The sequence below is a fragment of the Chelonoidis abingdonii genome, chromosome 7, assembly GCF_003597395.2.
Source record: "Chelonoidis abingdonii isolate Lonesome George chromosome 7, CheloAbing_2.0, whole genome shotgun sequence".
NCBI classification, from domain to species: domain Eukaryota; kingdom Metazoa; phylum Chordata; order Testudines; family Testudinidae; genus Chelonoidis; species Chelonoidis abingdonii.
The window spans coordinates 82,486,065-82,512,496 of record NC_133775.1 but is presented as its reverse complement, the minus strand read 5'-3'; the positions used below and the strand labels follow the sequence as shown (position 1 = coordinate 82,512,496).

Sequence of the window (26,432 nt, the reverse complement as noted above, 5' to 3'; positions counted from 1 at the left end):
TGATGTGACTGGTGGGGTGGGGGGCATCCTGCAGCTGTGCAGGGAACCTGTGAAGGGCTCCCTCATGCTTCTGTGTTTCACCCCGCCAGCTCAGTTTTTCTCTGACTGGAAACAAATAGGTGGTTCATTAGAGGAGAATTCCTCTCCCCTCTACTTCTCTTCCCAAGGCCCCCTTCTGAATTCAAACCCCCTGCTTTCCCCACCATCTTTTAGGAGCTCAGATTCTCCTCTCCCCCACCATAATCCCATACACCCATCATGGCTCCTTCCTGTCTCACACAAATCCCTATTCTCTCTTAAAGCCCTCTATTCTCATGAGGTTTCATCCAAACCTCCCCACAGTCCTGTTCCCCAGGACCCCACTCAGAGACTCCATGCCCTTTCACATATAGCTACCGTGCTCCCCACATTTTTGGACCTCACCATACTTCCTACCACATTCAAGTTTTAAAAGCTGAATGTGGCTGGGGAGTGGAAGAGCATAGCAGGTACTGGGAACATACCAAAAAGGCACATGGGGACAGTACAGGCCATGTGTGGGGCTCATTGAGAAGAATAAAGCCCTGATGGAGAGGGAATGCTCCTGTGTAGGAGGGCAGTAGGAGGAGCAGGTTGCGGGGAAGGGGCAAACATCACAGCTCTGCAGGGGCATATGGACAAAATCTTTACACTGAGTTAATGTGATGCGTAGTCAGTGAAATACAAATAAACATGGAACACTGCAGTGTCATTTTTCAGAGTAGAATCACAGTTTCAGTGGATGGTTTTGGAATTGACAGATCCAGGTTGTAATCTGCTTTAAAAAATCTTTTGTGGGTTTGTTTTGTTTTGTTTTGTTTTGTTTGTAACTAACTTCCCACAAAAAGGAAGGGCTGCATTGTTGTTTTAAAGTGCTGAATGACTGGCGAGTGCAAAAATCAGAATATTTGGTATCTTCTCCATCCTATTGCCCTGTCAGTTGTTCCTGTTCGTTGAATTCTTTCTAGCAATCTGCCTCTTAGGAGGGCAGAGCAGATGAGAAGAGTGCAGTGACAATGTATCATGCCCTTGTGAACTAAGCCACAGTTGACTGTGTGTGATTGTAGGTTGACCAACTTTCCTAATCTTCAGTGTATTTATTATAGTGATGCAGTTAGCAGGAACATCGATCTGAGTTGAGGTTTGATATTGCACCTGTGGAGGTGCTCTCAAAAGTAATAAATTATTTTAAAGTTATCATAATACATGTTTTCAAGGTGCCAGAACTCATGGCACAGTGGGTACAGTTTTGGAGACAAAATCCTGCTTGTCAGTACACCAGTATAAATCTGAAATAACTCAGTTGCTATCTGTTAAATTACTTTGGATATACAATAGTATAAATGAGAGCAGAATATGTCACTTGAGGATTATGAGCCTGATTATCTTCACACTGTTTTTACTCTGCTGTAATTACATCAATTTCAATGAATTTTCTCCTACTTTACATTGGTGTAAAAGAGATCAGATTCAGACCTGACATGACCCTGATTCTCCTTTCAGTTTATCCCGTGTAAATCCAGAGTAACTCCACTGAAATCAGTGGTGTTTTTCCATGTTTATACTGGAGGTTGTCCCTGGGAGGTTGTCATAAAGATGGTGTAGGAGTAGGGATTGTTTTCTGAAGATCCTTTGCCTTGATGAAAAGAGTAATTTGATATTTATTTGTTGTGTTTCTTGTTTATGTTTAAGTAGACTTCCTATATATCTTTATCCATTACAAATATCTCCACTTACAAAGCATTGTTCCATTGCTGCCAGCAGACGCAGTGTTTCTACTCTGAGGATTAGCTCTGCAAAGGAAAGTCTGGTGTGACTGTCACTACCCACACATACACAGATTTGCATAATAAATTCAGTATCTGCTGCACCAGGATCTAAAATCCTTTCCTAAATCAGGATCTACTTCTGTGTGATCAGAGATGTGTCCCTCACCTTCACTAAGAATGCTAAACATGTGGTATTTGCTGCATATAACAGTCTAGCCCTGAAGAACACTGGGGACCAGAGTCAATGATCGAAGCTTTTTTTTTAGCCTTTCTTATCAGGGTGACATTTTTGCTCTTAAATATGTGTATTTATGTACCTCATTAATGGAGTGGCCATTTCTGCCACCAAGCTTTTATTATAAACCAAGTTATTTGAATAAACCAATCAGAACAAAGCATATTTTTTTAAATGTTCCAATATCTAAATCAAACAAGCTGACTGCTACATGCCATGAAGGCACCACCAGAACAGCAGACTTCCACAGGCAGCAAAGATCCTCTGCTGTGTAAACTTGGCTGCCAAGTCCTGCACAGTTCTGCCCCAGAACCTGACAAGAAGAGCCTGCTGTCCAATCTTAACTAATAAATGGGAAGAGTGAGAGACAATCAGCCAAATCTCAGACCAGTGAAAATTTCAGAGATTACAACCACTAATTTGAAATGCATAAAGAAGGTTTTTAAATGTTCTTTAATGAGACTCAGCATGTCACAGTCCTCACTGCATCCTAGTTCTTCAAGTTAATATACCTATGTGTATTCCTCACTTGGGTACACAGGCACACCGAATCCAGAATTTTTTTGGAAAGTGGTGTCTATTGGTCTACAATGCACTATAGCTCTCTTCATGCTCTAAACCGAGGGCATAAGGGCAGTATGGGCAGGTGCCTCTCCAGTTCCGTTTTATTGCCACATGGTCTGAATCAGAATCTTTGGTTTCCTTGGCTCCTTTATACTGTATCATTTCTGTAAATAATATAGTGTAGTTGTTTCCCCTTTTTCCCACCCCAGGGAATCCGTGCCCCCTCCAAGAATGCTGGGATTATGCCCATGGTTCCAGATTTCAAAAACTGTTTTCTGCCCTTGTTCATTTTCTGTGAGTGATTAACATCAACACTGCCTCTGTTGCCTGGGTGAGGCTCACATCTCAGTCAAGTGCAACATATGCCACTCCTTTCCCCCGAGAACTTGTGAGGTCGGGAACCGAGACTTAAGAAACACTTGATGGGGAAGGCAATGAGATCCCAGTCAGATCCAGGCAGGGGCCCACCCAATACATCACGGGAGGCACCCCTCCAAGCATGAGCTCAGGAATGGAGGCTAAGACTTCTGAGCCTAAAGAGACGGTTTCCCATGAAAGTAAGGGGCACCTTCATAGGCATAGGGACAAACCATCTTCAGTGAAGACTGCCATGAAGAGAGAGGCGCCCTCCCTGACACCATCAAAGTTGGGAGAGTGTACTCATGGGGGCACTAAAGACTTAGATCTGAGTACATCTTCTTGGCAAGACACAGTGGTGTGCAACGGTATGGATCCACCCAGTTTGCACCAGTTCCATTGGCTATGGCTAAGGATAAACAGCCTCTGGAGCTCCCTTCCACATCTAGAGCTGACATGGTGTCTATAACATTGTTACTTCAGAAAAAGAGGCTATTCCAAGGATGCAGAATTGTTCTCCCATCCCATCTGCCAGCCACCAGTACCATCAGTTCCGTTGGTAGGCCAGATTCCAGCCTTTTCTTCCAATGAGTCAGAAGCTCCTCAGGAGTCTCGGTAGTACCAGGAAGAGAGCCCCAGACAGAAGCCCTAGAAGATCACAATCTCTGCCTCTGACAAGACATGACTGGCTAAGCAACTGCTTGTTGATCCATCCCACTGGCACTACTGGGGGCCATGGGAGCCCTACCCTAGACAGCCAGAATCAGTACCAAGTTTCTGGATTTTAAGGACAAGCTCCCGGAAGAGGATAGAGCCCACTTCCAGGCTTTAATTCATGAGAGCAAATTAATGGTGGCCAGAACTTTCCTCCACACCACAGTGGATGCTGTGGATACTGTGTCCAGGGAAATGGCTACAGCCATTGTTAGGAGGAGAGACTCATGGTTAAAATCCTCAGGTTTCCCTAGAAAGGTGCAGAGTACCATCCAGGACCTACCCTTTGATACAATTAATCTGTTCCATGAGAATTCTCTATCTATATCCCTGTCTTCAAGAGAAAACATCACAAACAGGGCATAGTGGGAGATCACCTCCTCAGCCCTTTTTATCATCAGTGTCATCAGGGACCGTCATGTAAAAGACAAAAGGTTTATAGGCCCAGGAGCGTAGCCTCTTCAACATCCACCACCACATTTTACTCTAACCCTCAGCCAAAGAGTTTTATTTTGATGTGACTGTTGAGATCCATGTCCCTTTATTGATGCCACATCATTCCCTTCCTCAGATTATATTGGAAGCTGCCTTACCCAATTTGCCTGCAACTGGAAGGACCTAACCACCAATACATTGGTACTGGAAGTTATTCACAGCAGGTATCTGAGTTTCTGGCAATTCCCACCCACAAACCCCCTTTCCAGTTCCTGTTCAGGGGCCACCGTCACAAGGAGATTCTCCACCAGGAAGGTGGACTTGCTTCTCCTCTGGGGAACAGTAGAAAGGTTTCCACCTCATCATCAAGGGGAAGGGTTCTATTCCCCTTACTTCTTGATCCCCCAAAAGAGCAGGGGATGGAGGCCAGTTCTTGACCTACATCAACTGAACATATTCATCCAAAAGCTAAACTCCTACATACTCTTTTTGTCATCAATAATTCCCTCCCTAGAGGAGGGCACAGAGTTTATGGCTCTCAGCATGACAGATGCAAAGACATTTACCCATCCCACGGGAGGTAACTTGGGATCCTGTTTGGTCAAGATCATTACCAATTCGGAGTCCTCTCCCTTGTACCACCCACAGCACCCAGGGTCTTTACAGAAGTTTTTTGTTCACTGATGGTAGCTTGGATGAGAAGAAAGGGATTCACCATCTTGGCAGTACCTCAATGATTGGCTTCTGATGGGCAGATCCTATGAGGAAGTCAAACAGACAACCTGATTCCTGTTGAGTCTACTGTCTTCCCTAGGTGTTTGCATCAACACAGTAAATCCTCATTGACTCCCATAAGGTCCATAAGCTTCATAGACGTGACATTGGACTCATCCACAGCAAGAGCTTATCTACCTTTTGAGAGGTTTTCAGGCCATGGGTGATCTCATATGCCAGGTACTATCAGACCCCAGACTTCAGTCAGAATTTCTTTTTCTCTCCTCAGCTACATGGTTCATGCACACACATAATGCCATTTGCCAGAATGCATTTTTGTTGTCTACAAGCCTGGCTTCTGTCCTTATACTTACCAGAGAGCAGCAACATCAACAACAAAGTAACAGTTCCATCCGAGGTTATGGACTCTCTTCTCTGGTAGACAAAGACAGAGAAAATTTGGATGTGGATTCCTTTCCTGATGTCCAAATAATGTTGGACAATATGACAACTATCTTCTATATAAACAAGCAGGGGGAACAGGATCCTTCCCTCTTTGTATAGAGGCAGTCAGTCTGTGGAATTGATTCATCCGCCATCACGTAACCGTTTCAGTAGTATGCTTACTACTTAGGAGTGCGGAACTCCCTAGTAGTCTCAGCAGACATTTTTCAATGAACCACAGATGGGAGATTCACGATTCAGTTCTTGATGAAGTCTGCTCCCAAGGAAGAGTGCCATCCAGGGACCTTTCCACCCGACAGGTGAACAAGGAACGTCTCCTATACTGCTCCAGAGTAGCCCTTGTCAAGGGCTCAGTGGGAGATGCCTTCCTGCTATTGTGAAAGGATCGCCTGAGGTATGTCTTTCCTCGCATTCACTTCATACCACAGGTTCTACAGAAAATACACCAAAACAGAGCTGGGGCCATCTTTATGGTGCCCAACTGGCTAAGACAGTTCTGGTTTACGGATCTACTAAAGCTCTTAGGTGTTTGTGTCCACCCTAAACATCTGCCTGTTTCTGGATCTTCTTGACAGCAAAAGGCACTTTCATGCATCCCAATCCAGAACCACCAAAGCTCAGAGCCTGGTATTTGGATGGACATTGGATGTAGAGTGCTCATGTTCCAGAATGGTGCAATCTATCCTTGGTAAAGTTTGTATGTCAGTGGGACTTCAGTTGTGCTCTATTGTCTTTCAGCAGACCTCCCTTTGATCCTCTAGCCACATGCTCTATGGTCTGTGGCCCATCTGCTTATGAAAGTGGCCCTTCTAATTGCCATTGCATCACTCAGACGAGTCAGTGAACTGGGGGTACTCTTGGAGGATACGCCATATACTATCTTCCATAAATAAAAGATCTTGGTACACCTCCACCCAAAAATCATCCCTATAGTTAGAATTTCATATCAGTCAAGCCACCCACTTGCTGATATATTTTCCTAAACCATATACCTTGGAAGAAGATAGGAGGTTGTATTCTCTGAACATCTAAAGGACACTGGCCTTTTATCTGCCAAGAACAAAAGTTGTTAGAAAGATGCCTAACTTACTTGTTTGCGTAGCAGAGAGATCAAGGGGTCAAGTAATATCTGCACAGAAACTTTCAAAATGGATCTCTGTTTGTATTATCCTTTGTTATCAGCTAGCTCACATCCTGCTCTCCCCTCCACCAGAGGGGGTGAGGGCTCATTCCACCAGAGTGCAAGCAGACCCTGCTGCATATTTGAGAGATGTGCCTCTACTAGAGATGTGTAAAGCAGCTATCTGGAGCTTCTTGTGCACCATCACAATGTATTACTTTTGGTCCAATCTTCTACAGCAGTATCACAATCAGCTACTATTTCTGCGACATAGTATATAAAATATTTTGCATCCGCCTTCTGTTTGACCACAGCTTGTTAATCTCCCACATGTGGAATACACATAAGAACCATCACTCAAAGAGGAAGTGGAGGTTACTTAGCTGTACTAGAAGTTCTTCAAAATGTGCAGTCCCTATCTTCATTCCACTACCCATTCTCCATCTCCTCTGCTTCGAATCCTGTTGAATTCATGGTAAGAGAAGGAACTGGAGACACATCGGCCTGAACAGCCCCTTATGCCCTTGGGTGGGAGCAGGAGGAGATCTACTGCACATATATGGGCCAAGAAACACTGCTTGCTAGAATTTCCAGGCTTGGGTGTATGATGTGCATGCGTACCAACATGTGGAATACAGATAGGAACCTCTTATCTTGAGGAACTTTCAGTTACAGGTAAGTAACCTCCATTTATATACTATGCTAATTTTCTCCGGGCCTCAATGACATTTTCTAATGGGGGATTCCCTGTTCCAGTATTGTCACTCTGCCTGTGCTACTGTGTAGTGTCAGCAGATATTGTTTGAAGAAAGAGAATTGACACATTATAATACTCATGAATTTGAGGAGTGGATAGCATTGTTTAAGGAGACAACAGTATTAACCTAATGTATATATGCAGTATGGAGAATTACTCCCATAACTTTCTCTACACACTTCAATTTCTGAATTGCAGTATCCTTGCTTTTCTACTCTTGGCCTGTTCCAGAGCAGAGAATGCCAACTATGCAGATTCACATAATAATAGTTTTGTGATATGGACAAAAATCTATTATAGACTGGGCTGACACTGTCAAACTCAATTCACTGGTTTCCCAAACATAATTTTAGTCTCATTCTATGGAAGGTAAATTAAATCTATTGTGCCACGTAACCCGATGTGTATTGTTTTCATAGTGGAATTCTTGTCTTGATGCTAAGATCCGTGAAGATAATTAGGGTGGAAAATGTGCTCTTCTCTATTTAATTACAATTTTACACTTAAACATGTGGACTCTGTTTAAAGTTAATTGGATGGGCAGTGAAAGAGGTGACTTCTTTTTCATTTCATGTTGTAGGCAGTCATGGTGCAAGGTCTCTCCAATTTTACCATGAGTGCACTATAGTTAATACTGAAAAATAATTGTGGCCTGCACTCATCCTTGGTCCACAGACAACTGTTTGTGCTGTAGCATGTCAGATCCCACCCAGACATTTTCTGACTCTATAGATCATCAGTATTTAGGGACTGACCTAGGGCAAGTCAATTAATTTATTTTAAAAGCTCAACCTGAGCTCAAATGGAAGCTCTGAGTATGAAAGGCCATTATATTAATCATGAAATTCTCCCTTTTCCAATTTTCTTGTGCAGCTCTGTCAATGCTCCTCCTCCTTGACCTGCTTTACCTCTTCTATTCTAGTCTTCATCTGTTTCTGAAGAGAGTGCCAATTATGTAGAATAGCATGGTGGTTATTTAACATATCTCTAGTTAAATGTTTTATTATAACTTTTGAAAACCTAATTACCGTAGCTTTATGTGGTACTGTACCATTTACTGGCTGCCACTTTATAAAAAGTATTCCTTTAGAGACAATAAACTCTACGCTTTCAAAGGACATAGACAGGGCCTGAAAATATGACAAAATCCAAAGTTTTTTTTTTTTCTTTTCAATAGTATCTTGTCTATTTTTACCTTACCTACAGGAATACATTTGGGAATAGCACAGTTCCATGCATTCATCTAAATCTCTTACTTGCCCTTCATAAAGTTTCATTCTGCACATGTAGTATTACAAATCTATTAGAGATGAATAGTCTTGGCGGGGGGCTGGGGAAGCACTTTTCACCCAAACCATTCAGTATGTTTATTCATTCTACTTCACTGTGGCCAGAGTTTCACTATACCTAACTTCACTTGAACAATGCATTTATATTCAAACTTTGTTTATATCCTGTATCTCACCCTGTAGATTATGGGTTAAAAACCTTGACATTTCAGACCAAGGCAGCACAAGGACTGCACTTTTTTGCTTCTTGACACTGCTGAGATTTGCTCCAAGGGATAAAAAAAAGAAGCTAACAGAAAAACTGTTTGTTTAAACTCCTTAGGCTTGAAACTGGAAAGGGGTGCTGGTATAATGAGGATTTGGGGGAGTTGGGGGTGAGGCTAATGGAAGAGCTTATGAGTGATCAACCTGTCACTCAAACAAGAGAAATTGATATCTCAAGAGCTGAGGTGTAACTCAGCCAGTCCTATTTCACCCCCACACCCGCCACACAGCAATTTTCATTTTAATTAATGAAAGTTGGTCTTGTTATGACAGTAAAAAGTATCTGTAACCATTCCCTGTTATTTCTTGCAACATTTTACGTAGAATATAGTCTGAAAGATTTGGTTTTAATTTGAAAGGGTAGGTCACATTGGGGCTGAAACCTTTTAATCGCAGCTTCTGCATGAGCACATTTTCATAGTCCACTTATAAAAATGTGGAAAACAAGGGTTTGTAATGTTTCTAACACTTAACCAATCTCACCCCTGCAATATTAGCTACAAGCAGTAAAGAATGGCAATGTCATTTGACAGTAAAATTAATTAGAGAACAACTCTCCATTAAATAATTGGTTGTAATGATACTGTTTCTTTAGGTATTGTTTTACAAACAGCCCAGGATAGGGACTTTTTTTTTTTTAAGTGAAAATGTCTGAGATACTAAGGTTTCAAAACCAACTGCTGATTATGTAGATTTTTCTGTGGAGCTTTTCAAGGATTTTTATTATATAAGTAAATACTAATACTGAAGTGAGTGGATGCACCTCTTTCTGAAATTGACAGCCATTGTGTCCACTTCCATCAGGGCTGTATTTTGCATTTAATGGTAACATGCTAGATGATCCTTTGGGTTCTTTAAAAAATAAACAGTGAACAAGAATAACTGATTCAAGTTCATCAGATGGTGTAAGCAAGGCATATTTTCAGGGACCATCCTAAAATTCCAATATGTAGTATTAAATTGAGACTGTCAGAGTTGGCAGAGCCGCAGCATGGTCTACCTTTTATTTTCGTATGATTATTTGCAAAATCCAGACACCTCATTATATATTGGGTTTTATTTAGAAACAAATGCTTCAGTGTTCTGTAAAAAATCATGTAATGATAAATGAGTGTGCCTGTGAGTGATGATAGGGAAAAATGTACTTGGGAAATAGATTTTGGTTTCAGATTTCCAAACCATTGTTATAATAAACGGTGACTAAATACTGATTTTAAAGCTCATAATAAGTGATTTGATGGTGACCTACTTGTTTGTTTCTTAAGATCGTTAGCTTATTTCTTACATCTGAAATAAGACCTAATATTAGGAAAGACTATGGGCCTAATTTTACAAATTGTTCAGCGCCCTCAACACATTTTGATTGCAAGAGGCACTCAGGACTTTGCAGAATTCATGCCCGTTATTTTCTTTCTCTTTCCTTGGTAGTTGTAACTCTAGCAGGTGTCTCTCATACAGACTTAGAATGCTTTTCAAGCTCTACTCTGCTGTAGTTGGACTGTAGGTTCCACAGGAAAGCCACCTAAACCAGCAAGAGAAGAAAGGATGTTTATTAGGAAAGATAGGGATTTAGTTAAACTAATAAACACGCAGGTATTGTAGGTTTTGGATCTGGTTGCATGCCTTAAATTCAAGCTAATAGGAATGTGTAGTGATATCTCTTCCAGATCTGAGAATTATGGCTGAACAGATGCCACTGCTTGACAGTGCCATCTCAGGTGATATCAGAAGGCACATAATTGGTCAGGCTGGGGGTCTAAACTAACACCATGTCCGGTTGCAGCTAAATTAAGGGATGAATTAAGAGATCATCCTTGCAAAAGTGGAGCTATGTTTTATTTATCTTATACTTTAAAGTATAACCTTCTGTGGCATTAAAAAGTTGGTAATAATCCCAGATTTTCAGATGTCCTTAATTTTTTTTATATAAAATTCTCCCTCCCTCTTGCAGTTGTTGGGATTTGTTGCAACAGACAGGGATAGTACAAATAAAAATAACTGCTTTTAAATTTAGAAATGTTACTATTCAGTGGCTTATGCGAAATGAATTGGTGAACTCATTCCAGGTTATAGTGGATGCATGCCTAGACCCAGAAGCACCCCCACATAAGCAACTAATTAGCACGTATATTGGCACACTCAGCAAGGAGCCCAAGGACTGAAAGGAGCTTGAACTAACCTCTGACCCCCTAGAGGTAGTTTTCAAGGCACAGCAGTCAGACAGTTTGTGATAGGGTTGCACAATTGTTGCCCATGCTCTCTACCTGTTACATAAATAACTGAATGGATTCAGTGTCCAGAGCTGCCAGGCTGGCCTCTTTCATTATCATAATAATTGGGTTGTTTTATTTTTAAATTAAAAGTGGAGGGGAGAGGAAGAATTTAAAATAGCTGTGTTTTTATTCCTCTTTTCTCTGTAGGAGTTACTGATTATTTGCATGTAGTCTTTATTTTTATATAAAGTGGAAGAATTGTAGATGATATTCTTACTGTTTATTTATCACTGACTTCATGCAATGCCAAAAGTGTGCTAGGCAAATTACAGACAATGAGACCACGGGGGATTTGATTCTATTTTGTCATCCCAGTGTAAATCAGCAGTAGCATCACTGAAGTCAGTGGAGTTAAGACAGCCTAAAATTTACGGCCCAGTCCTATGCCCCGAATAGCTTACAGCTGAAGTAGACAACATGGAGATGGAGGATGGGATACAGAAAGAAAAGTGATTTAATGAGGAAGCTTAAAACACACCATGTTAGTTCCAGAATTTGTACTTGGATTATTTTATCATTTTCTGTTGTCAATTTTGTTAACACTTCTTTAAGCAGATAGGGTGGAACAAGTGTTTGTAGGCTTCCTGGAAGTACTGTTGCAAGGAGTGACTTGCAGGGCAAGATGATGGCAACATTGTGAACCAGGTCAGCAAGGAGATTCCAGACAGAATGAAGGAAGACAGAGAGAGGAGATACTCTTTCTAATTGTAGTATTGCACCTTTTTAACTGTGTCGCTTTTCTTGCATTTCAGGCATTTCTTGTTTAAGACATCTTCTGGAACCACCCCTCTGTTCAGTAGCTCTTCCCCTGGATACCCTTTGACCTCAGGAACAGTTTACACACCACCTCCCAGACTGTTGCCTCGAAATACATTCTCCAGAAATGCGTTCAAGCTGAAAAAGCCCTCCAAGTATTGTAGCTGGAAATGTGCTGCTTTATCAGCTATTGCTGCTGCAGTTCTGCTTGCCATCCTGCTGGCCTACTTCATCGGTGAGTGCATTTTTCACTGTATCCCACACAAGCTAGTAAGAAGTTCTGTTTCCTGTTGCCAAATCATGTTGCATTTTCCTGAGCCGAGTCCCCAGGATTCCTATGCCTGGGCGTCCCCTGGGTTGCACTTCAGCACTTACCAAGGCTCTGCTGTGTTTGGGTGTTTCAGCGCATTAGTCCAGGATCAAGAGGCTCAGCCCTCAGTCCGAGCCCCAGGTTAGTCCACCCCTTCTGGAGTTTGTCAGTAAACACAAGTGAAGTGAATTTTCATGAATGAAATATCCCACAGGTGGCGTAAAATTTCTCTTCCCTCTAGGGCCGGCTCCAGGGGTTTGGCTACCCGAAGCAGCCAAAAAAAAAAAAAAAAAGCCAGCGATCACGATCTGCGGCAATTCAGTGGAGTCCTTCGTTCCGCGGGAATGAGGACTGTCATAAACAGATAGCTAAGGGTAATGTTTCTTTACCTGTAAATAAAAAAAGAAAGACAAAACATAAGAATATAAACTCTGCATCAATGACAAATACAGGCTATTGCTTATAAGAAAATATGAATAAACAGTCTTTGATCAAAAAGATATCCAATTGAAACATTCCAGCAAGTTACACACATGTAAATACACCCAAAACAACATAAAAGCCTATATTGTTTTTCAACCTGTACTTACAAGTTGGAAACAGAAGATAAGACGATAGAAAGAACCTTCTCATAGCTGAGAGACAAACAAAAGACCCAGAGTCCAAAAATTCCCTCCCTGACTTTGAAAAATCCAGTTTCCTGATTGGTCCTCTGGTCAGGTGTTTGGTTCCCTTTGTTAACCCTTTACAGGTAAAGAAACATTAACCCTTAGCTATCTGTTTATGACAGGGACCATCCGCCAAATTGCCACCAAATACGTGAAAGTGTCGCCCCTCTCCGGAGTTGCTGCCCCAAGCACCTACTTGATAAGCTGATGTCTGGAGCCGGCCCTGCTTCTCTCAGAGGGCTTCTATAAAGGAGTGGGCCCCAAGTAGGCTCACAGGCTAGTGTCCATCATAGGTGAGTCCACAACAGATTCTCCCTTCCTTCAGGGAGGGATCACCAGGTGACAGTCACTTGAGGATTCCTTGCCTTTAGCTAGACCTTTACCTAGGAGCTAAGGACTGGAGATATGCTCGTCTCACTGGTCTTCCACCAACTAAGCTGGGTTTCTCCTTCCAATTCTGGCATTTCCTGCCGGAAGGGCAGAGCAGGTTCATCATTAACCTTGTGTTGCCCATTGTGGGGTTTGTACACCCCAAGTTTGTTGTCATGCCAGTTCAAAACTCAACAACTGTAAGGCTGTTATAATCCCTTCACAAATTTGTTTGCTTATGAAAGATACAAATACTTTTTTCCAAAATTTAGAAACATATCATCTTAGAGTTCTGATCAGCTGTCATACATCAGGGGGCTTAGGCAATAGGCTTTCTTTGCTTTTCATTGCTGTGATACTACATTCTGATTTAAAGTATTTGATGTATGGTGTTACCTTATCAGGCAGGTATGCACCTTTTCCATTCCTCCAAATGAGGCTAGCACTTTTGTGATGTGCTATCAACTGACTGGAGCATATTCTGAGAGAACTGTGTTATACAGGATATACATGTACACACTGGAAGGCTTTCTGAGTTGCCATTCAAACAATGCCTAAAGCCTCATTGCACTTAAAGGAAAAGACAAATTTCTGTCAATATGCAGGCTGCCAGCAGTTGCAGTTAGCCATGCTGAGTGTGGCTGAATACTAGGTGGTCCTTTCCCTTCCCTATTATCCACAAATTCATGGGTGCTTCTTAGACACAACCAGCATACATAAAAGGTCTTTTTCACTTTTGCTTTTCTCTCATTGTGTCATGATCTGTGTTGCTGACCTCCCTATATTATATCCCTTCATGCAGTCTTAACCAGTTCTTCAAATACATTCCTTGAGCTTTTGGGGGCTCTCCTGATTTTACTCATTTTACTTTTAATTGGTTTGTCCCCTAATGCAATTGTCTGCAGTTGTCATCTTACAAACGTTAGTATCATTAAGACAATTTCATAACTTACTGGGCTTTCCAACCCCCTTCAGCAATGCAATCATTTTTATGGCAATCTGTGCAAACTCTATAGCTTCCTTTGACTATATGGCATCATTCTAGCAGTTCAGTCCAACAGAAAGATCATGCTCCATAGTGTCCGACCCCGAATGCGGGTTCGGTGAAGTTCCTTTGATCAAGTGAGGAAAAACCAAGACCAGACAAGCTGGAAACTTCAAAACACCGCGTGGCCGTTTATTAACAGGGAGAAAAATCACAACTTGGGCTGGGGAGGAGCACTTTTACCAACTAACAGAAACAAGCTATTCTTCTTCGAGTGCTTGCTCATATCCATTCCAGTAGGTGTGCGCGCGCCGCGTGCACGTTCGTCGGAGACTTTTACCCTAGCAACACTCGGTGGGCCGGCAGGGCGCCCCCTGGAGTGGCGCCGCCATGGCGCCTGATATATACCCCTGCCGGCAACCGCTCCTCAGTTCCTTCTTTACCGCCCGTGTCGGTCGTTGGAACTGTGGAGCTCAGATTATCTGTTCTCACCACCTCCTAGCATTCACTCGTATCCTCTTGAATTTGTATATAGTTGAACTTTAAATAGTAGTTAGTAGTTAGTTTTTGTTCTTTAGTTTTGTAATTAGTTAGTAGGGATCGCGGGTTAGCCCGTCCTCTACCCTGGCACCGGGCTCATGCCCGGGTCGCCAGGCTTCAAACCGTACGTGGCCTGCCGTCTCCCAATGCCCACAGGCGACCCGCACGATTCTGTCTGAAGTGTCTGGGCGACTCCCACCTGACAGACAGATGCAAGATTTGTAAGGCGTTCAAGCCCCGCACCAGGAAAGAGAGGAACGTTCACCTTAAACAGTTGCTGATGGAGGCAGCACTCACTCCACCGTCCTCGGCACCGCCAGCGCACCGGGAACAAGCGCCTCCTCGGCACCGCATCATACACCCTCAAAGAAGACACCTCGCCAGTCTCCGGCACCAACTCCTGGTCGGCACCGCTCGCGCTCTCCGAGAGGCAAGAAGCGTAAGCCTCCTGCGGCCACTACACCAGCCCCCGCAGTCAGAGCACTTGCCCACAACAGACCGCCCGGCACCGACTCCTGCCGCGGCATCGAGGTCTGTTGCACCGTTGATTCGGGCCTCGGACAGGCCATCGAGTCCGGTGCCTATTGGCTCCCCGGCGCGTGCCGCGGTTGAGCTCATTGTGCCTTCAACCCCGGAGACATTCTCAGCCGCACGAGACCTCATTGCGATGACGGAGCCTGAGCTGCCTCGACCCCCGGCACCGCCGGTGCGGGTCCCACAATCTCTGGGCAAGCTGGCTCTCGTGAGACCTTCTCCCGGCACCGTGGGACTTTGTTCCAGGTCGAGGTCACGCAGACGGTCCCGGTCTCACCATCGCTCCGGATCCCGCGGCCGCTCGCAGTCCCGGTACTGTTCCCCTTCACGGTACCGGACATACTCGCGGTACCGCTCACGGTCCCGATTGCCATCGCGGCATTACCGGCGCCGTTCTAGATCTAGGCACCGTTCCTGCACCGTACGTCACGGAGCCCGGTCTCGGCACGGGGGTCCCAGCACCGATCGACCTCCAGGCACCGCAGGTCTCGCAGCCGATCGGCCACGGCACGGCGGTTCCCGGCACCGGTCGATCTCCGGCACCACGCTGGTAGTAGGTCCCGGTCGCATTCACGGCACCGGCGGGACTCCAAGTATCGTTCCCCGGCACCACGTGGACGTGATTCACCTGGCCATAGAGACGATCATCTCCCACTCTCGGCCCCGCCGTGGCCAACCCGCCAACCATCCGTTTCCTCCCATGGCGACTCGGCGTCTTATGGGGATTCGGATGCTCAAGGCCCTCAGCAGTGGCCCTTTTGGACTCCCGTGGGCATACCACCAGAGCCAGGGGCGTCACCAGCCACCGCCTCGCTCAGTTCCCTCTGACCGAAGGCACCTGAGTCCACAGTGAGCAGGCCACCTGCGGACACTATGGAACGGGACGCGCCTCACCCTGACCAAGCGTGGATGCCCCACCGGACCAAGAGTCTCTTCAAGACCCTTTGGTCCCGGGAGTCTCGTCCTCTTCTTCCCGGACGAGGCTGTGGCAGGAACATCCACATCAGGGCCACCGCCTATTGACCTCAGGGCTCACCAGGATCTTCTACGACGGGTTGCTTTGAACATAAACTACCAGTAGAGGAAGTCCCCGAGGTGGATGACCCGGTGGTCACTATCCTCTCGGCAGAGGCCCCAACCCGTGTAGCGCTCCCCTTCATTCGTTACCATCCAGGCACGAGCCGATACAATCTGGCAGACCCCCGGCTTCGGTGCCGCCACGGCAAAAGGGGTTGAGCGCAAATACATGGTCCCGTCCACAGGGTACGAATACCTGTATGTTCACCCTCGCCTTGCTCGTTGGTGGTCCAATCAGTCAACGAGCGAAGAGCAGCATGTTCAACAAGCCCCTGCGCCCAAGTCTAGAGAGGCAAGGCGCATGGACCTCCTGGGCAGGAAGATTTACTCTGCTGGAGGCCTCCAGCTCAGCGTCGCCAATCACAGGCCCTACTGAGCCGTTACAGTTTTAACGCTTGGGGGCAGTGGGAAAATTTACTGACCTTCTCCACAGGACTCCCACCAAGAGTTCTCGGCGCTCCTGCAGGAGGGTAAAAAGGTGGCGCGGACCTCCTTCAGGCCTCTTTAGATGCAGCAGACTCCGCAGCTAGAACTCTTGCATCAGGGGTCTCTATGAGGCGCATTCGTGGCTGCAAGCGTCCGGCTTACCGCCGGAGGTCCAGTACACGATACAGGACCTCCCCTTTGACGGCCAGGGTCTCTTCTCTCAGAAGACAGACCCTCGCCTCCAAAGTCTTAAAGACAATCGCGTGATAATGCGCTCGCTGGGGATGCACACGCCGCAGACTCAAAGACGGCCCTTCCGTCCCGCAGCCCGACGGTTCTACCCCCCACCTCACCGAGACAGGACTTCTCCAGGCGCAGAGGCAGGACCTCTCGTAGACGCCAGTCTGGCCCTCAAGGGGGTAACAACTCCGGTCCGCCAACCACCAGCGGGACCGAAACCTAGCTTTTGAAGGTGCGCTCAAAGCACCGTACCGATTTCCTCCAGGATCCCGCTCAGTTTTCCAACCGCCTCGCCGCTTTCTTCCTGCCTGGTCCCAGCTAACATCAGACCGCTGGGTCCTCAGCACGGTGGAAGGTGGCTACTGTCTTCAGTTTGTTTCGACCCCGCCTTCCCACCCTCCCTCCTCATCCCTCTTCAGGGACCCTCTCTCACGAGCAACTCCTCCTCACAGGAAGTTTTCAAAGCTCCTCGCATTGGGAGCCATAGAGGGTCCTCAGGTTCCAGAGGCATTCCATGAGAGGCAGAGGGTTCTATTCCAGGTACTTTCCTGATTCCCAAGGCGAAAGGCGGCCTCCGCCCCATCTTAGACCTGCGAGCTCTGAACAAGCATATCAGGAAGTTCTGCCACTCAGTTGCCTGGGAAAACATCATTCCTTCCTCGATCCGGGAGATTGGTACGCGCTGCTGTCGACATGAGGGACGCATATTTTCATATCGCGATCTACCCACCGCACAGGAGGTTTCTTCGTTTCGTAGTGAACCATCGTCACTACCAGTTTGCAGTTCTGCCCTTCGGCCTGTCCTCGGCCCCTCGAGTTTTTACCAAAGTGTATGGCAGTAGTCGCGGCCTACCTCCGTCGTCGTCACATTCATGTCTTTCCCTACCCCAACGGAACTGGCTGATTCGAGGGGCTTCCGAGGCCTAGGTAACCGGGGCATGTACAGTTCATCAAAGATCTGTTCTCTCGTCTAGGATTGATCATCAATCTCGACAAATCCATCCTGCTCCCAACGCAGGAAATAGAATTTATAGGAGCACTGGCTGGACTCGAATCGAGCAACAGCCACCCTGCTCCTCAACGGTTCAGAGCGATAGTTTCTCTCGTTCAGGGGCTCCATGCCTCCCCCACTACCAGTGCCCGCACCGTCCTCGGCCTCCTCGGTCACATGGCTGCGTGCACCTCTGTGACGAAGCACGCGAGGGCGAACTATGCATGCGCCCTCTGCAACTCTGGCTCGCCTCAGTCTTTCGGCCACACAGGGATGCCCTGGACATGATAGTTTCAGTACCACTCACATATTGGGCTCCCTCAACTGGTGGCTGGACCCCGCCCTAGTGTGCGCGGTCGGCCGTTTCATCTGCCTCAACCCTCGCTATCCCTGACGACGGATGCTTCCTCTCTGGGGTGGGGCGCGCACCGTCGGCCATCTGCAGACCCAAGGTCATTGGTCCTTGCCAGAACTCCAACTCCACATCAATGTCCTGCGAGCTAAGGGTGGTCCGCTTGGCATGCCAGGCATTTCGCGAGCAGCTACAGGGCCGTTGTGGGGGGGGGGGGGGGGGGGGGGGGGGGGGGGGGGGGGGGAGGGGGGGGGGGGGGGGGGGGGGGGGGGGGGGGGGGGGGGGGGGGGGGGGGGGGGGGGGGGGGGGGGGGGGGGGGGGGGGGGGGGGGGGGGGGGGGGGGGGGGGGGGGGGGGGGGGGGGGGGGGGGGGGGGGGGGGGGGGGGGGGGGGGGGGGGGGGGGGGGGGGGGGGGGGGGGGGGGGGGGGGGGGGGGGGGGGGGGGGGGGGGGGGGGGGGGGGGGGGGGGGGGGGGGGGGGGGGGGGGGGGGGGGGGGGGGGGGGGGGGGGGGGGGGGGGGGGGGGGGGGGGGGGGGGGGGGGGGGGGGGGGGGGGGGGGTGCCATTTTCACGGACAACACAACGGCCATGTATTATATAAACAAGCAAGGAGGAACACGATCTTCTCCCTTTGCCAAGAGGCTCTGAAACTGTGGGACTTTTGTATAGCCCAGTCGATCGACTTGATAGCCTCCTCCTCCCGGGGGTCCGAATACTCTAGCGACCGCCTGAGCCGATCGTTCCTGACACACGAATGGTCCATCCGTCCGGACATCCTGTTTTCTGTTTCTGTTTTCCGAAGTGGGGCTTTCCCCAGATAGACCTATCGCCTCCAAGGAGAACAGGAAGTGTCAGATGTTCTGCTCCCTGCAGGGCCGCTCCCGGCTCCTCTCGGATGCCTTTCTCATTCCATGGACGAGAGGTCTCCTGTATGCGTTTCACCGTTCCCGTTAGTCCACAGGGTCCTGCTCAAGCTACGCAGGGACAAAGCCAAGCTTGATCCTGATCGCTCCGGCATGGCCGAGACAGTATTGGTACACCAGCTGCTCGACCTGTCCCTGGCACCTCCAATATCACTACCTCTCTACCGGACCTTATAACACAGGACTTCGGCAGGCTTCGTCACCCAGACCTCCCGTCCCTACACCTGATGGCGTGGCTCCTGTCCTGGTTGAATGAGTCTGAGCGCCAGTGCTCCGCTGAGGTCCAACAAGTCCTTTTAGGTAGCAGGAAACCCTCTACGATGGGCCACTTAGATCTCGCAAAAGTGGAAGCGATTCTCATTCTGGTGTGCACGGAGTTCCATGGTCCCTACTGCCGTTCCAGTCTCTGTAGTCCTGGACTACTTGCTCTATCTCAAGGGCCAGGGCCTAGCCCTCTCTTCCCATTAGGGTCCATCTAGCTGCACCGGGGTCTGCCAGATTGTATCGGCTCGTGCCTGGATGGTACGAATGAAGGGGAGCGCTACACGGGTTGGGGCCTCTGCCGAGAGATAGTGACCACCGGGTCATCCACCTCGGGACTTCCTCTACTGGTAGGTTTATGTTCAAAGCAACCCGTCGTAGAAGATCCTGGTGAGCCCTGAGGTCAATAGGCGGTGGCCCTGATGTGGATGTTCTGCCACAGCCTCGTCCGGGAAGAAGAGGACGAGACTCCGGGACCAAGGGTCTGAAGAGACTCTTGGTCCGGTGGGGCATCCACGGCTTGGTCAGGGTGAGGCGCGTCCCGTTCCATAGTGTCCGCAGGTGGCCTGCTCACTGTGGACTCAGGTGCCTTCGGTCAGAGGGAACTGAGCGAGGCGGTGGCTGGTGACGCCCTGGCTCTGGTGGTATGCCCACGGAGTCCAAAAGGGCACTGCTGAGGGCCTTGAGCATCCGAATCCCATAAGACGCCGATCGCCATGGGAGGAAACGGATGGTTGGCGGTTGGCCACGGCGGGGCCGAGAGTGGGAGATGATCGTCTCTATGGCCAGGTGAATCACGTCCACGTGGTGCCGGGGAACGATACTTGGAGTCCCGCCGTGCCGTGATGCGACCGGGACCTACTACCAAGCGTGGTGCCGGAGATCGACCGGTGCCGGGAACCGCCGTGCCGAGATCGGCTGCGAGACCTGCGGTGCCTGGAGGTCGATCGGTGCTGGGACCCCCTGTGCCGAGACCGGCTCCGTGACGTACGGTGCACAGGAACGGTGCTAGATCTTGAACGGCGCCGGTAATGCCGCGATGGCAATCGGGACCGTGAGCGGTACGCGAGTATGTCCGGTACCGTGAAGGGGAACAGTACCGGGACTGCGAGCGCCGCGGGATCCGGAGCGATGGTGAGACCGGGACCGTCTGCGTGACCTCGACCTGGACAAAGTCCCACGGTGCCGGGAGAAGGTCTCACGAAGCCCAGCTTGCCCAGAGATTGTGGGACCCGCACCGGCGGTGCCGGGGTCGAGGCAGCTCAGGCTCCGTCATCGCAATGAGGTCTCGTGCGGCTGAGAATGTCTCCGGGGTTGAGGCACAATGAGCTCAACCGCGGCACGCGCCGGGGAGCAATAGGCACCGGACTCGATGGCCTGTCCGAGGCCGGATCAACGGTGCAACAGACCTCGATGCCGCGGCAGGAGTCGGTGCCGGCGGTCTGTTGTGGGCAAGTGCTCTGACTGCGGGGCTGGTGTGTGGCCGCAGGAGGCTTACGCTTCTTGCCTCTCGGAGAGCGCGAGCGGTGCCGACCAGGAGTTGGTGCGGAACTGGCGAGGTGTCTTCTTTGAGGGTGTATGATGCGGTGCCGAGGAGGCGCTTGTTCCCGTGCGCTGGCGGTGCCGAGGACGGTGGAGTGAGTGCTGCTCCATCAGCAACTGTTTAAGGTGAACGTTCCTCTTTCCTGGTGCGGGGCTTGAACGCCTACAAATCTTGCATCTGTCTGTCAGGTGGAGTCGCCCAGACACTTCAAACAGGAATCGTGCGGGTCGCCTGTGGGCATTGGGAGACGGCAGGCCACGTACGTTTGAAGCCTGGCGACCCGGGCATGAGCCCGGTGCCAGGGTAGAGACGGGCTAACCCGCGATCCTACTAACTAATTACAAACATAAAGAACGAAAACTAACTACTAACTACTATTTAAAGTTCAACTATATACAAATTCAGAGGATACGAGTGAATCTAGGAGGTGGAGAACAGATAATTCTGAGCTCCACAGTTCCAACGACCGACACGGGCGTAGAAGGAACTGAGGAGCGGTTGGGGCCGGCAAGAAGCTGCACTCAGCACACTAGCATGGTTTTGCACACAACCCTAATCCGACCCTTTGAACTGCATTATGATTGGTCAGATTGGGCCCCTTTGCTCATGGCACGCTGGTGTTATGCACACAGCACTAACCTGACCCCTGGGTTGCTAGGCAGAAGAGCAGGAAACTGCACACGACACTAGTCTAACCCCTAGGTGACCAGGTAAAAGAGCGGGAACTTGCACACGGCCCTCTAAGGTTGCACACCGCACTACGGTGCTGCACACAGTATTAGTGTGACCTTTAGGTGACCAGCAATTGGCCATACAGACGCCATGTTAGGCCAGAGGCCTTTGGGCTACGACACATAGGAGATAGCACTTGTCAGGCATGTTGCACATGGTTATGCAGTTTCTGTCTTACTTGGCATGTTTCTGCAGTAGTCTGCAAACTAGGTAATTTGCAGACGCTGGGAGTAGGGGAATAAAACACTTGAAAAAAGATGTTGTGAGTCCCTCTCCCTGGGAGATAGTTTTGAAAATACCTATCATTTTGTCCTGTCTTGTGCATTGCAAAGTGTGTGGTGGGGGAGGTGGCGGCAGGTGAGAGAGTACTCTGCAAAATTATCTTGAAATCAGAGACAAAAGTGCTCCTTGATAAGGGATGGTTTAGCTTCCACAGGGCGGGTTGACCTACATCAGAAACAGAGAAATCCACATTTCCTTTCATTTGAAAACTGACATGAGTTAAACAAACTCATGAGCAAATAACATCACTGTCAACCTATGGATACGATTGTGCACATCAAGGGATTATGTGTCAGACTGGTTTGTAGAAGACCAGAGTTCCAAAGAGGAATATGTCTCTCTATCTGTAGAATAACTTTTGGTCCTGTAGAATCACAATTAACGGGATGGGCACAGGCCTTCTGAAGAGGTTACTCCCATAAAAGGTGAATGTATAAAGAAATAGAAGCATAACTGCCTGGTTCACTTTCTTCAGCCATATATAGGGCAGCTGGGTTCATAATCCATTTATTGGGTTTCATGCATCTTGTTCTGAATTTTCTTATCCTGGCTGCTGTTTGGGGGCGGGTATGGCAACCCACAGGTCACTCACCTGATCTGGTGTGGCAATGTCCCTATGTATGAGTAAAAAACTTTCACTTACACTATTTTATGCAGCTTAATAGGTAGTACAGGGATAATTATGTATCTCCTGTAATAAACCTCAAAGTAGCAACAGGCTTAGCTTGTTGTATAAAGAAAAGTTTTTTGAAACCATGTTAATTATTGAACTTGACAGTTAAGATGTAATAGCTGTCTGTGTGAGCAATTATACAAATGGGAAACCATATACTTCAAGTTCAATATTTTAATCACGGATGTAACTTGGAAATGATGGATGATTAAATATATTTATCTTTGGTATTTAGGCTGCTGTAAGATAAAACAGAGCTTCACTGGATGGTTTATGACCTTATAATCTGCCATGTCTTATTATTTATGAACTTATATTAGACAATCCATTGACCCTGGAGAATTGAGGAATGGTTTATAACTTCACATGAATAAAGCAAATGGTCAGATGGCAGAGAAGCGTTGGTGGTCGCTTAACCATTATCCTGACTGGAGAATGATGAACACAATGAAGTTGTCCAGCAAGCAGAAGGAGGAAGCAGGTGTTTAAATAGGAATATTCGTGAAAAAGGGGAAACAATTAAGAACCAGTTTTGTGTCATTTCCTGGTATACTGAAGGAGAAGTATTTTAAAGAGCAAATAACCAAAGACATAAAAATAGATGACAAGGAATTCTTTGAGAAGCAAGAATCCTAAGTGAAAGTTTGGTGAATCCAAACTGTAGGGGCTTGACTACACTACCACTGAAGTCAATGTAACTTACGTTGCTCAGAGGTGTGCAAAAATCACACACTGAGCAAAGCAAGTTACATTGACCTATGCTCTGTCTACACCAGTGCTATGTCGACGGGAGATGCACGCTTGCTGACATAGCTTCCACCTCTCACAAAGGTGGATGTAGTGTGGTAGCGTAGACTTGCCCTTAGAGAGTAAATGCAACTCTTAAGGATGAGAAGGTATTGCAGAGAAGCCAAATGATATTTTTTTCTATCAGCTTTCTCTGGAAGGGAAGCTGGGAAGATACCAACCTCAGACCAAGTCTCTTTGTGTAAAAAAGGTAGCACCATTAGAATTAAACATGTAAAAAGGGAAGGTGTTGGAATAAGCTAAAGAACAAGTCAGCAGAACTAGATGGTATACAGCCAAAATTTCTGAAGGAACTTGAGAATGAGGTATCTGAGATGCTCATACAAACATGCAATACCGCAAGATTCAGTACTAGGACTGTTGTTTCTTTTAATGTATTAACTAATGATCTGGAAAAGGAAATTAACAGTTGCATCAAAATTTGCACATGACACAAATCTATGTAAGTTTGTCAGGATTAGATAAGACTGGGAAGTACTGAGACACTTATCAAAGCTGGGTAAATGGACATTGTAGTAATAAATGAAATGTAGAGCTGACCCATACAAAGTAAAGCACATTGGAAGGAATAACTTGAAACACTCAGACATTTTGTGGGTTCTAAATTAATTGTATCTTTTAGGAAAAAGACCTGGGCATCTTTGTAAGTAGCTAAATGAAAACCTCTGATATATAGAATCAAATTGGTGGAGTTCACAGACAGATGAAAACAATTATTAATGTCGTGTGAGGGAAGATTGAAAAGATTGGCACTGTTTAGTTTAGAGAGGAAACAAATAAGAGGGGTTGTGATAGAAGTATACAAATAATAAGTGGTATAGAGGAGTAAATTAGGCACTCCTATTTGCTTTTTCTTACAAAACAGGAACAAAGGGAAATTGAATGAAATCAAAAGGCAATGCATTTAAAGCTGTGAAAAATAAATATATTTTACACAATGCCCAATTAACCTTTGGAAGTCATTGCCACAATAGATTGTTAAGGCCAGCTCAAGAGTTTAGTAGGATTCAAAAAAGAATTAGATATTTATATGTATCATGAGAATATCCGCAGATTAGCCAGGATTTAAAAAAAACACAACCTTTTCAGAAGGGATATAAACACTGATGCTTCAGGGCATTAGCCAGTTGCTAACTGACAGGCTCAGAGAAAATGTCCTTTATCAGCAGGTTATTCTACAGGTGTCCATTATGGGATTTCCTGCACCTTTCTCCACCAACCACAAAAGTTATTCTGAGCCCTGCTACCCTGGAAGTGAGGCCCATAGGATGCAGGATCACCACGTTCAGATTGGGACACCCTGAAAATATTGGCCTGGGTGGCAAAACACAGTTACAACACAAGCAAAGTAATTCAGGCTGTGTCAAAAAGAAAGCATATGCCACTCATTCCGTTGTTGTTGGAGATCTTCACATCATAGTAGGGGTGGGATGAAAGCATTTGTTGTGTTTAAACCAACCTGATCTCCTTCTTCGAGAAGGTAACAGATTATCTAGACAAAGGAAATGCAGTAGATCTAATTTACCTCGATTTCAGTAAGGCCAAGTTGGACCGGTTTCGTCACAGGGAATGTTGTAAATTGGGAAAAGTATGTGGTGATTGATATATGTACATCTGGAAGGTGGATAAGGACTAGTTAAATGGGAGACTTCCAACTGGGTCGGAACTGAAGGGTGAATCTGTCCAGGCTGGATAGTGAGGTTACTAGTGAGTTTCCTCAAGGATCGTGTTTTAGGACTCAATTTATTTAACCTTTTTATACGGAGTTGGCACAAAGAGAGGAATGTGCTAATAAGTTGCGGATTGACACTAAGCTGGGGGGTATTGCTAACAGCATGAATAGGCCTGGATATCAATACAGCGAAGATTCGGATGACCTGATAACTGGAGTATAAGTTATAGAGATAATTTATAGTGAGGTGTTGCCAGTCATTGCATTAGGGATAAATATAACAATTTTAGATATTATTCAATTGGGGACACATCAGTTGAAACGAACAAGGAGGAGAAGGACCTTGGGTATTGGTTTGATCGCATGATGACTATGAGCGCCATCGCATATTGGCCATTAAAAGTCAAATGCGGTTTTTAGGATGCATCAGGCGAGTATTGCTTCGTCAGAAAGATAAAGGAGGTGTTATTACATTGTATAAGGCAACTGGTGAGAACCTCAACCTGGAATACTGTGTGGCAGTTCTGGTCTCCCATGTTTCAGAAGGAGAATTACAAACTGGAAGGTTCCAGAGATGGGCTTACTAGGAGATCGAGGAATGGAACCTCCTTATGAAAGGAGACTCAAAAGCTTGGCTTATTTAGCCTGGCCAAAAGAAGCTGCGGGGGATATGTTGCCTATATCATATATCAGCGGGGATTAACAGAGGGAGGGAAGGAATTATTAAGCTTAGTACCAATGTAGACACAAGGCAAATGGGTACAAACTGGATATTAGGAAGTTTAGACTTGAATTAAACGAAGGTTCTAACCATTAGAGGAGTAAAGTTCTGGACAGCCTTCCAAGGGAGTAGTAGTGGGGGCAAAAGACATATCTGGCTTATGACTAAGCTTGATAAGTTTATGGAAGGGATGGTATGATGGGATAGCCTAATTTTGGCAATTGATCTTGGATTAGACAGCAAATACTGCTCAGTGCTCTGTGAGGATGTTGGATGGGATGGGATCTGAGTACTGCAGAGAATTCTTCCCTGAGTCTGGCTGGTGAGTCTTGGCCACATTGCTCAGGGTTAGCTGATCGCTATATTTGGGGCAGAAGGAATTTTCCTCCGGGGCAGATTGGCAGGGGCCCTGGAGGTTTTTCATCTTCCTCTGCAGCGTGGGGCAATGGTCACTTGCTGGTGGACTCTCTGCAGCTTGAGGTCTTCAAACCACAATTTGAAGACTTCAATAACTCGGACATAGATTAGGGGTTGTTATAGAAGTGGATGGGTGAGATTCTGTGGCCTGCTTTGTGCAGGTCAGACTAAATGATCATGT

General features: G+C 47.0%; 1 protein-coding gene across 3 annotated transcripts in view; it reads left to right on the top strand.

Moving 5' to 3' along the window:
• The window catches only part of TENM2 (teneurin transmembrane protein 2), an 851,854-nt gene that overhangs the window by 576,517 nt on the left and 248,905 nt on the right, over nucleotides 1–26,432 (top strand). For all 3 annotated transcript variants that reach the window (XM_075068078.1, XM_075068077.1, XM_075068079.1), the window contains one exon: nucleotides 11,727–11,965. In XM_075068078.1, coding sequence (XP_074924179.1) covers nucleotides 11,727–11,965 — 239 coding nt within the window. The remainder of the gene's footprint in view (nucleotides 1–11,726; nucleotides 11,966–26,432) is intronic.